At 51.9% G+C, this 13,548-nt stretch overlaps 4 protein-coding genes across 4 annotated transcripts; 3 read left to right on the forward strand and 1 right to left on the reverse strand.

Annotated features, from left to right (window-relative positions):
* Window positions 1-143: 143 nt before the first annotated feature.
* COCSUDRAFT_59957 (hypothetical protein) lies at window positions 144-1,590 on the reverse strand (the record flags this gene model as incomplete). The annotated part of the gene is made up of 4 exons (XM_005643135.1): window positions 144-176; window positions 394-546; window positions 828-1,007; window positions 1,576-1,590. The coding sequence occupies 4 exons, from the start codon at window positions 1,588-1,590 to the stop codon at window positions 144-146; spliced, it is 381 nt and encodes a 126-aa protein (XP_005643192.1).
* A 268-nt stretch (window positions 1,591-1,858) lies between these two features.
* Window positions 1,859-5,808, forward strand: COCSUDRAFT_20427 (D-amino acid oxidase; the record flags this gene model as incomplete). The annotated part of the gene is made up of 8 exons (XM_005643136.1): window positions 1,859-1,982; window positions 2,153-2,299; window positions 2,549-2,655; window positions 2,956-3,079; window positions 3,639-3,830; window positions 4,593-4,726; window positions 5,175-5,313; window positions 5,684-5,808. Coding segments are annotated over 8 exons (1,092 nt in total), but the record flags the coding sequence as incomplete, so codon positions are not given.
* Window positions 5,809-6,780: 972 nt separating this feature from the next.
* On the forward strand, window positions 6,781-7,328 carry COCSUDRAFT_59959 (hypothetical protein; the record flags this gene model as incomplete). The annotated part of the gene is made up of 2 exons (XM_005643137.1): window positions 6,781-6,843; window positions 7,125-7,328. 2 exons carry the CDS (start codon window positions 6,781-6,783, stop codon window positions 7,326-7,328), a joined length of 267 nt encoding a protein of 88 aa, XP_005643194.1.
* A 2,049-nt stretch (window positions 7,329-9,377) lies between these two features.
* On the forward strand, window positions 9,378-9,930 carry COCSUDRAFT_59960 (hypothetical protein; the record flags this gene model as incomplete). Its single annotated transcript, XM_005643138.1, has 2 exons — window positions 9,378-9,413; window positions 9,697-9,930. 2 exons carry the CDS (start codon window positions 9,378-9,380, stop codon window positions 9,928-9,930), a joined length of 270 nt encoding a protein of 89 aa, XP_005643195.1.
* Window positions 9,931-13,548: the final 3,618 nt, after the last annotated feature.

A 13,548-nucleotide genomic window follows, 5' to 3' on the forward strand; every position in this document is an offset into this window, starting at 1 on the left:
TCTTCCACATGGAGGAGCATGCACACGCATGTAACACGAATCACAGCCGACAGTCTGCTCTCATCTTTACCAATCGGAGACTTGCCTTCTGGATGCAGGGCCAGCTGATCCCAGGAAAGAGACATCTGCAGCTGACCAGCATCTCATCTTTTCACCTTTCCCAGCTCTGGCGTGTCCTGCCGCGCAACCTTGATGATATCATGTTCCAACACTGTCACAGTTCTGCAATCACCTTTCATCGCTGTGGCCTGGCACGCCAATTGAAATCCGGGCGGCACCCCGGCCGCGGCCCACAGCTGTAGGGAGGTGACCACAGGAATGTCGACCAACAGCCGGGACACAAGCAATCGCTTTGTGTGCATCTGGGTGCCTCCGGGCGTCCAGCATGCGGACCAGGCACTCGCTGGAGATTCTGTGGATCTCTGGGATGGCCGACAGGTTGTTCCCGTTCTTCAGGATGTACCTCTCAGCGCGCTCAGCCAGGCTCGGCAGGCTGTGTGCCTCGGCAACTGCGAGCATGTGCACTGCCTTGCTGACGTCATCGCCCTGCCACATGCCCATGCTGCCTCAGCGTGCTGTGATCATGGGACAATGAGATGGAACGCTTGCAAGCACCTCCTGCAGCGCGTGCTGTGCAAATTACGCCGGAACCTCAGTGCAACCTTCCAGAAAAGCCGCCAGGTAAATGCAGGCAGTGTTTAAGAAGCGTCACAAGCCTTTGGTCTATCCCTTTCTGATGGCAGCACTGCCAGCCACTATCCTGTCACAGGGCCTGAATGGGTGGCAACTGGAAGTATGGTAATCACAAAGCACAAAAATGTTCTCACCCAGAGTTCCCACGAAGAGCCGTCGATGTTGACCCGCGATGCCAGGAACTCGTCACAGCATTGCAGCGTGTCGTGCAGGCCGTACTTGTGCGCCAGCAAGCTCACAAGCTCTGCCTTTTCGACGGTGAGGACCGTGGATCGATCTTCCGCATAGAGGTATTCGAGGAAAGCCCTTGCTGCCTCGTCACTGCATCCGGGAAATGGCAAACGGCGCAAAGCTGTCCCTCTGTCCAAAGTGAGGATGCCGCACAGAACGAAAGAATGTGCAGCCAGGAAGGCCGAATGGACGGGCAACTCGCTTCCAGAGTCCAACACCAGCAAGACGTCGCAGCTGTTCTTGAATTCATACGGTTTGGCAAACAAGTGTGCATGAGCCTCGCAACTTCTGTCGAAGTCAAAACTGACCCATTGGTGCGGGGCAACACATGTCGACAGGTCTCTGAAATGAGCATTATCTATATCCGGAGTCATTTTCATAACAATGGGCTGCCGCAGTAGCAAACGTAGGTTCTGCTTAGGATACGAAGTTCTTGTCACAGATTGCGAATCGCATCGGGCGACCGAGAAAGTCCAAGGAGACCTTGGACTGGCCTTGGCATATGCGTGCCTATGTGGAATGCCTTGCAGCTGCACAAGTTTCAGGCCTTGCAAAATTATATGAAGATGCCACCCCTAATCAATTTAGTTGGCATCCACGGGTTCCTTGAACTTTCTGCCTTTCTCTGAATTTGCATGTTGTGGCAGCCACCTGCAGCTTCCGCATGCTCGGAAGCTGGATATTTTGGGTGACAAAAAGATTACACCTATCTCACCAAACCCCTTTTCGGCCTAGGAAGCATTGCTCTACCAAACAATCAGTCAATACCTTGGTTGCCGCAACCAACGCTGGATCTTTGCCGATGGTTGTGAGTTCTCGTATCGTTCTGCTGCTTTAATTTGTTATCAAGGCAGCGATTACAGTATTTAAGCTTCCGGTCTGGTTGATCTCTGGTATGTATAATTCCTGATGGTTCACCCCTTGAACGTAGGATTCGCGAGATAATGTCGTGATTTGCGGAGCGGGAATCATTGGCAGTGCCATTGCCTATTATCTCGCCGAGAAAGGAGTGAAGGCTACCGTGGTAGAGAAAGGAGATGTGGCCTGTGCTTCATCAGGTGTGCCCATCCCCTTGCATTTGGACGCACAGTTTGTGTGATGAGCCTTTGAGAACTGAGGTTAGGTGTATGCAACTGTTAGGGAAGATGACTGGGAGCGGTACACTTGATACAGGGGCCACCTGAAGAAACCTTTGTGAGAGGTTGTCTATGTGATGCAACTGCTGCAGGAAAAGCAGGGGGCTTCCTGGCGTTGGACTGGAACGATAGCACCGCCGTGGGGCCGCTCGCGCGGCTGAGCTATGTGCTACACAAGGAACTGGCGCAAAGCCTGGGTGCAGACACAGGGTACAGGGAAGTGCGCACCTATTCAGTGAGTGCTTCTGCTAAGCCAGGTTGGCGCCTCTACACATTTCCTCACAGCATGCACTTGTGTTCCATCTGTTGACTGCTAGGCAGCACAGGCATGTTGCCTTCATTGACACTGCCCGGCAGCAACAGGCATGTCCGATAAGTGCAGAAGGCACTGCCCAGCAGCAATTGGCATGTCCGATGAGTGCGAAAGACATATTGCTTAGGTGACGCACACTGAGGTGCATGCATGTATTTGTTAATTTATATTTAAGAGAGCCTCCAATCAGTGTGGCCTGAGGGCTCCGTGTGTGCAGGCAGGAGGAAAGCAGCGAGGAAGGATGGGCTAGATTGGCTGGACGGCAACATCTCCCAAGTCAGGGTAAATTCCCACTGCCTCGAGCTATAGAATCGCTGTTGGCCAGTCTGCAAATGAGCGATACTGGGGTGGACTGGGTGCTGAAGAGTGCCTCTCCTAGCCTTGTATGCCATTGCAATCTACTTAATGCCGGGTGTGTGGGTTTCAAGCCTGCCAAGACATGACCCCAATGTGCTCGACTGTCCTGGGATTTTGACCAAGTGAGAAGAGCGCATCACTTGGTCAGTCCACACTTGTCCCAAACCCTTGTAAAGCTTTCAGACAAGTTTCTTCAAATGAGAGGTGTTCATTGACATGCTGCAGGAGATGGCAGAGGAGGGGACGACGGCGCAGGTGCACCCAGAGAAGCTTACGCGAGCGTTCCTGGACAGCGCTCTCAGCAGAGGAGCAAAGCTGGTGCACAGGACTGTGCAAGGGATTGCCTTGAGTCAGGATGGGAAGCGCGTGGAAGGTGGGTACTTAAGTCATTATTCTGCAGAAGGCTTTAGTGATCCAGCAATCCCCGAGCCTTTGGTGTACCCCTGGTACAGGAACTAAGGCCGTCAGGTTTATTTTACCTGGCTCTGGTGTTTGTCTGCGAGCTGCTGCTGGGCTGCAAGAGGTTCATTGAGTGCGCAATTGTGCGTAAGATTGCCTGCCCCGCTGCGATGATTGCACAAGTTGTCAGCCAAATCAGGCACACTGAACGCTCTTTATTGATATACTGCAGCTCGGTAGCAGTCACGAGGACTGCGCCACTGTGCCTCAACATTGCAGTCTTCCCAACTAGTGTCTGCAGATTTGCTTGAGCACATCATGTCACCTCTTTGGAGATAAAGTATGCCCAAAACTGCCTTTCATGCCTCACCAAAGGATAGAGGCATGCAGAGTTTACTTATTGAAAGAATTCACAAGGTGTCCGGTCAGATTACCAGGAGTCACCACGTTTGGCTTTCCAAAATTCTTATTCCAATTTACATGGCTTGACACCTCTGCTGCTGCTGCAGGTGTGAGGCTGGATGGTGAAATGCTGCCGGCAGGAAGGGTGGTGATAGCGATGGGCCCCTGGAGCGGGGACGCCGCGCGATGGCTACCGGGGCTGCCGCGCATCAGCGGCCAGAAGGCTCACAGCATCCTCGTGCGGCCCTCGCGGCCCGTGGGCGCCGACTGCCTCTTTGCACAGGTTGTCAGCTCTTCAGGTGAATTTCAATTGGGTACTTCTTTGTGTCCCCCATGACACAAACATTCAATAGATCATTGCAGTCGGTGAGATGACTCTGTCTTGGCAGTGCCATAGCCTGTACCAGCTGACTGCATCTTCGCACATGTGATCAACTCTTCAGGTGGGAATTGAGAGTTGATCAGGCGTGTAGATGCATGCATGTAGATGTTACTGTTGTTTCAGCACGTTCATTGGGTCTTGGGTGCTCGCGGTGACTGCTCTGCTACTAGACTGCCTATTTGCCCATGCCATTAGGTGGCGCCCACCTTGAGCTCGATATGACTGCTCAAGGTAGTCACATACTTGAAGTGGGGCAAGTGATGTGTGCTGGTGTGAAGGGCATGAACAGTCACCACATCTCCTTTACCATTCATCCAATAACGAGATCTGCTTTGGCACATTTTGGTGTTGGTTGTTGTAGTGTTGCAGATTTGGCAGTGCTTCCTCTTGACCCGGAGTGCGCTGAAGCAGGCCCTACGCTCAGAAGATTTCTGAAGGCAGGGAGGCAGGAACTGTGCACTGCACTGTCGCGCACTGTCTGCACCAAGATTCAACAAGGGCTGCGACCAATGAAAATGGTTTTTGACAAAAACCCCAGTGCCCTGCCTGGTTTCAAGCTCCGGCATGCACAGTGCTTGCCCGCTAACAACTCCTGCCAGAGCTGACGCGACCGGCGGCTGACTGGACATCGGCTGACTGGACGTGAGCTGACTGGACATCCGCTCCGCTGCGTATGCAGGGCAGCGAAAGGAGCCGGAGGTGTACCCGCGGCCGGACGGGAGCGTTTACATCTGTGGAGAGAGTGATGATAGCAGACTCCCCGATGACCCCCTCGCCATTACCCCACGTGGCGACGCCATGACCGCCCTTCAAGTGCGCCACATCCTGCCACATCCTGCCAGAACTCCTTTGAAATTGTAGAATTCGGATAGGACTACCTTGAGATCAACCTCAGCTGGTGAACCAGTGCATGGCTGACTGGTCCCTGCTCGGGAAGACGCATTGAGTTGGTTGAGTCAACCTTTGGTGACTGTTTTGGGAGATCTTTGTGCAGCATTTAAGGTACAGCTGCAGCACTATATGTTGCGGTTATGTTTCAGCAGAGCTATCCCGTGATTCAAGACAAGGAATATAAAGCAACAAACTTAGAGTTTTGTGCGGGAGAGAGCGTGGGCTGAAGCAAGGGGATGCTGTGAGCATTTGCACCAGACTAGAAGTGCTGAGCATTGCACAGATTCACCTTGATGTGGAGCATGGGGGCAAGGGATAACACATCAGGAAAACAGGGATTTACTAAATCATGACTTGTGTGCTTGATCAGGAGGCGGGCGGTGTTATTTCGAGCGCGCTGGCGGAGGGAACGCTGGAGGCGCAGCAGGCCTGCTTCCTGCCCACCTCGCCCGACGGCCTGCCCGTTCTGGGCAGAATCCCCGGCATCGACGGCGCCTACATTGCCAGTGGTGCGACCTGAGAATCACTGGGCAGACTTCTGTAGCGTAGTTGCAATATCCCTGCAACCACGGCCATCCCTGTCAACTGCTGCTGTGGGATTAGCAAGGCCAGGGTTCAGGTGCATCTTGTCTTGCGCAACTGTAAGATCTGGGGGAGGAGCGCAGTTTTTATAATTAAACACAGGCATGGGCCTGCATTGCTTCCTGGGATCGCAGCCCAATTGGACCCAACCGTGTTTGCCTCTCTGCACACCTTGATGGGGGAGCAGCCAGCTGGAGCTTGCCGAAGCTCTATGCTGAGGCTTCTGCACAGCCGAAACACATACAAACTACAGGTGTCGTTTTAGCTGAACTGAGTGATGCGTGTGGGGCTGGCCAGGGCACAGCTGCTGGGGCATCCTGAATGCTCCGGCAACAGGGAAGGCAATGGCAGAGCTCGTCGCTGACGGGGCAGCAAAGTGCGTGAGCCTGGCGGCCTTTGACCCTGCACGCTTCTTGCGCTGATTTTTGTAAAGGCACTCCGCTATTGACTTCCGATCAGGCTGTGATGAGTCTCATACAAGCCCTGCCATAAGGTCTTGGCAATGCAAAGTTGTCATGTTGCTGGACTCTTTGCTCTGCCCCTCACGGCAATTAGAGAGGGTTGAGCTGTGTAGCCCAACAGAGGAAGCAAATTGCACAACAGCTTTGAATTTCTGCGCTCCCTCCTACGCTGCTCATCTCAGCACGAGTATTTGCATGCGAGAGCTTGCATTTGGGCGACAAATTATCTCATTGCTGATTGTGATGACTCCATGTAAAAATGCGAGATTGCGAGTACGTGGCCAGGATGTAAAAACCGCAACATGAACCGTTGAAAGCTGCACAATGAGATGCACAAAACATGAGATCGGTGTATGACATGAGGCATTAGCAAATCATTACGGAACTGGAATGCTTGCGTCATCTGACTATCTCGATCGTTTTTGCCTGTGACGCGTCAAACGGCAGTGCCATCACAGACAAAGTTTGCGGACTGAATAGAATCGCATATTACTTTAAACTATATCATCAAGATCGAGCCTGCTCTAACCGCCCGTGGCCGGTAAGTGAGCTGGCTTTCCCCATTGTCAGATGCCTATCGTCAAATAACTGGGACTTATGCAGAATTATATACCAGGACTTAGAACCAATAAATTTACGGAATCTTGACTCACACAGATGCTGTGTAACAGTCGCAAGCCTTCCAAGAGCTTGGCCAGATTTCTGATGGCCCTTCGCCTGGTAACAACGCTTGCTTTTCTGGCAGCGTCTGTCCAATTGGTTTCGGCGCAAGGTGAGCTGGCACTCGCGTCAATTTACACAGCAGTGCATCCTGCTTTCGTTGCCTGCCTGCTTGCGAAATTTTGCTGGACGCATTTCCGTAAAAATTCCCCTGTTGAAAGTAGCCCCCTTTTCAGGGGTGAAGGGCCCATTCTCATAGCAGAAATTTTGCTGATGCCAGGTGCGGCACAAAGGGATATAGTGGCAGCGAATTCAGTTGTGAGCGACCTGCTCAAGGTGATTTGAATACCATTTTCATCAGGAATAGTAGCTCTCAAGGCAGCTACTTCCTCAATGAGGAAGTGCCCTTTGCTGAATGCCCACCCGACAGGCAGTTCAAGACCTGCACAGGGTTGTGGTTCAGAATTTCGTGTTCACTGCTTTGCTTACATTCACGGCAGTTAAGTACAACCTCAGCTTGCCTTTGTTGCTGTTCTGACGGTGCAAACTGATGCGCAGGGGAGACTGGACGCCTTGAGGCTCAGACACCATTGCCACACCATACTGGGCATCAACAGGTGCACCACGACGCCGCCAGCAACCACGCTTGCACCTGTCTCTTCCTCAACAGTTCCGCCAACCAGCCTGCCACCAACCAGCCTGCCACCAACCAGCCTGCCAACCACCAGCCTTCCACCAACTACCGTACCCCAGACAACCACAGTCTCTCCAACAAGCACAGTACCTGCCACTACAGCAGCGACAACGACTACCCTTCCTAGCACAACACCACCGCCCACGACAACAGTACTCCCAAGTACAACAGCCGTCCCAACAACCACTCCAGTGGCGACCACAACCGTGCAGCCAAGCACCACTGCAGCTGCAACCAGCACGCCGGTACCTACAACCACTCTGCTGCCCACCACAACTCCTGTACCATGCTTGGCAGATGGGGAGATCTGTGTGTTCAGCTCGCAGTGCTGCTTTTCAGTCTGCGGCGGGCGTGCTCCTCCGTTCACATGCCAGTTGCCCTAAGCTTCAAGGCACAACAGGGCTTGACAGTGCCTCCCCAGGAGTGCTTCACCTGAGATCCAGGGCTGCCAAGACAGCACTTTTTACCCTCTGTGGGCAGTCGGAGGGAGTTGTGATCTGCCAAGAAATCTTAATAGTCAATGTGGCAGAAAGTTCTGGTCAGACCAGAACCCCCGTCTCAGAACCCAGAAGCATATGGCCAGTCCCAATGGCATCACCATGGCAATCGATTTTGCGAGTTCTGACTGCACAGACGCTGGAGAGTCAAGAACAAAGGGTGACATGTCAGATCGCGAGAATGCAAGATCAGGATCGCAGTCAATGTGTTGTTTGCCCAGTTTGCACAGCTTGAAAAGGGCAACTTTGCATTGTCGGGTTGACTAGGGTTTCAGATACTGGATGGAATGAAGTTGACATAGCATGCCTGTCTAAAATACAATACTGAGATCCCAAGATATTGAGGCAAAATGAGCATCATGGATTTGTGCAGGACTCAAGTGGGACACTGTGGGACACTGTGAATTTGAGATTGTTGAAGGATTGGCGAGGCCATCTTTGTGCATGTTCTTGTACAGACGCGGTAGCAGACACGCGGTTGGAATGAAGAGGACAGCTCTGACATGCACCGGAACCATTTTGACGCGGCCGGCACACACGTTCGCTGACCAAGAACACAGTCAGATGGGCCAAAGTGCCTCATGCGGAAACCTGCCAGTGTCGCTGTTTGCACTCTCTAAGAAGCTGGCTTGGCTGCCCACACTGTATGCTTCACCTCAAGCTTCCATGTAATCCTTCGGCCTTGGCTTTGGATAACTGTTATTCTTATTATTACAAACTTCTCCTGCCAAGAGGCAAGATGCGTCTTGTCGACAAGCTGCAGTGGAAAGGCTGCCGCAATCCTTCCCCTTGTTGGACTCGCCAGATCCAAGCAAGACCCAATCAATCGTGGGCTCGGTGTTCGGTATTTGTACCGCCCCTTGCCGGCCGGGGCCGAGGTCGACCTGTAATATGAATGATAACCCCTGTGCTGAAGCAATTGCTTGTTTCTAAGGAGGCATGTTCCCCGATGACTGCATGGCGACAAATTATCTCATTGCTCATTGTGATGACTCGATGTAAAAATGCAAGATTGCAAGTATGTGGCCAGGATGTCAAAACCGCAACATGAACCGTTAAAAGCTGCACAATGAGATGCACAAAACAAGAGATCGGTGTATGACATGAGGCATTAGCAAATCATTACGGAACTGGAATGCTTGCGTCATCTGACTATCTCGATCGTTGTTTGCCTGTGACGCGTCAAGCGGCAGTGCCATCACAGGCAAAGTGTGCGGAGTGAATAGAATCACATATTAATTTAAACAATATCATCGAGAGCGAGTGTGCTCTAGCCGCCCGTGGCCGGTAGGTGAGCTGGCTTTCCCCATTGTCAGATGCCTATCGTCAAACAACTTGCACAGATCTCTATACCAGTACTTTGAACCGATAAATTTCCGGACGTTTGTCTCACACAGATGCTATGTAACAGTCGCAAGCTCTCTTAGAGCTTGGCCAGATTCCCTGATGGCCCTTCGCCTGGTAACAACGCTTGCTTTTCTGGCAGCGTCTGTCGAATTGGTTTTGGCGCAAGGTGAGCTGGCACTCGCGTCAATTACACAGCAGTGCATCCTGCTTCTGTTGCCTGCCTGCTTGCGAATTTTGAGCTGAATGCCTTCCCGTAAATATTCCCCTGTTGAAAGTAGCCCAACTTTTCAGGCAGAACTGTGTTGATGCCAGGTGCGGCACAAATGGATATAATGGCAGCGAATTCAGCTGTGGGCGACCCGCTCAAGGTGACTTGAATCCCAGGGACATATATATCAGGAACATTCCCACTTCAGTAGCTCTCACACTGGGGAAGTGCCCTTTGCTGAATGCCCACCCGACAGGCTGTTCAAGACCTGCACAGGCTTGTGGTTCAGGATTTCGTGTTCACTGCTTCGCTTCCATTCACGGCAGATAAGTACAACCTCAGCCTGCCTTTGTTGCTGTTCTGACGGTGCAAGCTGATGCGCAGGGGAGACTGGACACCTTGAGGCTCAGACACCACTGCCACACCATTCTGGGCATCAACAGGTGCACCACGACGCCGCCAGCAACCACGCTTGCACCCATCTCTTCCTCAACAGTTCCGCCAACCAGCCTGCCACCAACCAGCCTGCCACCAACCAGCCTGCCACCAACCAGCCTTCCACCAACCAGCCTCCCACCGACCAGCCTTCCACCAACTACCGTACAGCAGACAACCACAGTCTCTCCAACAAGCACAGTACCTGCCACTACAGCAGCTACAACGACCACCCTTCCTAGCACAACACCACCGCCCACGACAACAACACTCCCAAGTACAACAGCCGGCCCAACAACCACTCCAGTGGCGACCACAACCGTGCAGCCAAGCACCACTGCAGCCGCAACAACCACGCCGGTACCTACAACCACTTTGCTGCCCACCACAACGCCTGTAGCATGCTTGGCAGTTGGGGAGATATGTGTGATCACCGCGCAGTGCTGCTTTCCAGCCGGCTGTGGTGGCGGGTTTACTCCCCCGTTCAGATGCAACTTGTTCTAAGCTTGAAGGCACAACAGGTCTTGACAGTGCCTCCCCAGGGGTACCTCACCTGAGATCCAGGGCTGCCAAGACACCACTGTCTACTGTTTGGGGGCAGTCGCAAGGATATGTGATCTGCCGAGAAATTTGGGAAGTCAATGTGGCAGAAAGTTCCGGTCAGACCAGAACCCCGTCTCAGAACCCAGAAGCATATGGCCAGTCCCCATGATGGCATCAGCATGGCGATTGATTTTGTGAGTCCTGACTGCACAGACGCTGGAGAGTCAAGAACAAAGGCTGACTTGTCAGGTCGCGAGAATGCGAGATCAGGATCGCAGTCAATGTAAATGATGTTGACATAATGTCTGAAACACAGTACTGAGATCCCAAGATTTTGAGGCAAAATGGGCATCTATGGATTTGTGCGGGGCTTAAGTGGGACACTGTGGGACGCTGTGAATTTGAGACCGTTGAAGGATTGGCAAAGCTATCTTTGTGCATGTTCTTGTACAGACGTGGTAGCAAACACGCGCATGGAATGAAGAGGACAGCTCTGACATGCACCGAGAGCATTATGACGCGGCCCGCGCACACGTTCGCTGACCAAGAACACAGTCAGATGGGCTGAAGTGCCACATGCGGAAACATGCCAGTGTTGCTGTTTGCACTCTTTAAGAAGCTGGCTTGGCTGCCCACACTGTATGCCTCACCCCAAGCTGCCATGTAATCCTTCGGCCTTGACTTTGGATTATTATTATTACACACTTCTCCTGCCAAGAGGCAAGGTGCGTCCTGTCGACAAGCTGCAGTTCAAAGGCTGCCGCAATCCTTCCCCTTGTTGGACTCGCCAGATCCAAGCAAGACCCAATCAATTGTGGGCACGGTGTTTAATATTTACACCGCCCCCAGCCGGCCGGAGCCAAGGGTTTGTCGACCTGTGATATGAATGATAACCCCCGTGCACCACAGATACAAGCATTGCTCACACCAATGTTCACTTATCGTACCCGAGCTGGGTTCACTGACTCAGTTGATCGGATCAATTGCCAGGGGAAATATTTTGGTTCAAATCTGGGCATTGAACTTGTTTCTTGAGAGGCACCTCCTGAAATTGAAATGAAGCAGACCAAGCAGTTGGATCTTGGCGTGAATAGACAACAACTCTGTTTTACCAGTACAAAGCTCGAGATGCCAGTCCTAACACTTTCCTCCATCCTGAAGCTATTGCTCGTTAATAAGGAGGCCTGCTTCCCGATGACTGTATTGCACACTTCGACTACTGCACTTTCCGGCCTTTCATCCTTCACAGTGCGAAACAGACGATTTTCCTGAGATAAGGCAGCTGAAAATACATGCTGTTGGAAAGGCTGCTGCCTGGGCTAATAGCACCCCTTAAAGATCGAAGCCTTCAAGATTGCGTGGTATTAACGAGACCGCCCGCGATAAAAGAACCGCTGATTTTGAAGTGAACATCATTGACTTTAAACTTTTGCAAAGAGACACCAAGTGCCAAGGGCATCAGCACCACCATCGTTACTCATGAGCTCAGCCACGTGACCTGAATATTTCGATCGTTTCCTCCCTCTGATGCAAAATGAAGCGCTCACTATATTCGCCAGCACTTCGTAATAATCAATAGCGCCTTGAGACAACGTACTTCTGATCTGGTGAGTCTTATTTTGTCGAAACAGTGGTTTGCATCTACCTGTCACAGATTCCCTAGTGTCGAGCAATCTTGGCAACAACGAGCTTCTTGCAGGTATTGCAGAGCCATTAGAGCCAATCGTCGCTCATAGCGAAGGACTTTGATGGCTCATCTCCTGGTAACATTGCTTGTTATCTTGGTGGCGTCTTTCCACACCGTCTACGCTCAAGGTGACCTGGCACCACTGTGTCATAAAACGTTTCTCTTTGCCTCTCTAGTGTGTCTCTCAGGATCTCAGCGGGAAGTCCTAAAAACATGCCACATGAACACTTTGCGCTGTCGCCTGTCAATTCAAATCACAAAGCCTTCGATTAACGTGATTTGTGTTGATATATCGATGGCAGGTTCAGCTGATCAGACCAGAACAGCAAATGCTCCTCTGGACCAACTTATGAAGGTGACCTAATTTCTGGTGGCTCACTCTTATAGGCCTGTACCAAATCAACGTTTTCTTTGGATCTCGCCAGGCCAGACAAAAGATCAACCGGGCTAATGTTCAAGCATCAACCGAGATCTTGAGCTCAAAGATCCGCCCAATCTAGAGGAGCACCTGAGATTCTGGGGCCAAAGAGATATGGCCTGCCCAAATCCTTCTGCAAATGGAGGAGCTGCGGAGTTCAAAAAAACAGCCAATTTTACAGATAACTGAGTGAAGAGACTAGGAACTCTTTCAGCAAGCGGTCACGTGCGGACCACTGGAGTTCAATCTCTGAAGAAACTCTCCTTGCAGCGCAGGATATGGCCTCAACAGTGGAGGTCTTTAGACTCAGACACCACTGTCACACCTCTATCTTGGGCTTCAACAAGTGCCTCACAACACCGCAAGCAACCACGCTTGCACCGGCCTCATCTTCTCTAGTGCCGCCAACCAGCCTTCCGCCAGCCACCGTACCCCAGGCAACTACAGTGGCGCCAACTAGCACCCCACCAATAAGCACAGCAGTGCAGACAACCAATCCAGCACCCACAACTACTGTACTCCCAAGCACAACTCCAGGTGTGAAAAATTTTATTTTAACTAATCAGAGTTTCTGGGTACTTTTGCATCTTGCATCTAAAAGACTCCCCGGGGCTTGGTATCCCCGGGGGTTGTTTACCCTATTGAATATATATATATATATATAGGTGACCCCCTGGAGTTGTGCTCGCGCTCCTGGATTTGGGGACGGCTTTCAGTCTGCACAGAACTTTTTGCTGCAATTGACTGCCAATACTTGCGAGGTAGATGAGACATGCCTAGAAAATGCCTGTAAGGTGCTGTCTGGGCAACCCTGGAGATCTGGCTGTCCAAACCTGAGTGCACCTGCCTTTGCAGACCCTTTTGAGCTGTGCCATAAACTTAGCAAGTATTGAACCATGCGGGCACATGGCTGGTACTGCTTTGATAATTTTGTGACTTGTTTGTACTTGATGTATACCGTGCTAGCTGAATCACTTGTGGCCTCATCTGTCATCCCAGGAGCCACAACGCCAGCGCCGACAACCACAGTGCTACCCGCTTCCACTGCAGCAGCCACAAGCACACCGGCAGCCACCACAACAATGCTCCCAATTACCATTCCAGCAGTCACCACGACACTGCTACCCACGACCACCCCCTTTTTATGCCTGCCAGTCGGAGCGCCTTGCACCTTGGACAGCCAGTGCTGCCTTTTGTTCTGCCTTGAGGGCA

This window comes from Coccomyxa subellipsoidea, assembly GCF_000258705.1.
Source record: "Coccomyxa subellipsoidea C-169, whole genome shotgun sequence".
Lineage (NCBI taxonomy): Eukaryota > Viridiplantae > Chlorophyta > Trebouxiophyceae > Coccomyxaceae > Coccomyxa > Coccomyxa subellipsoidea.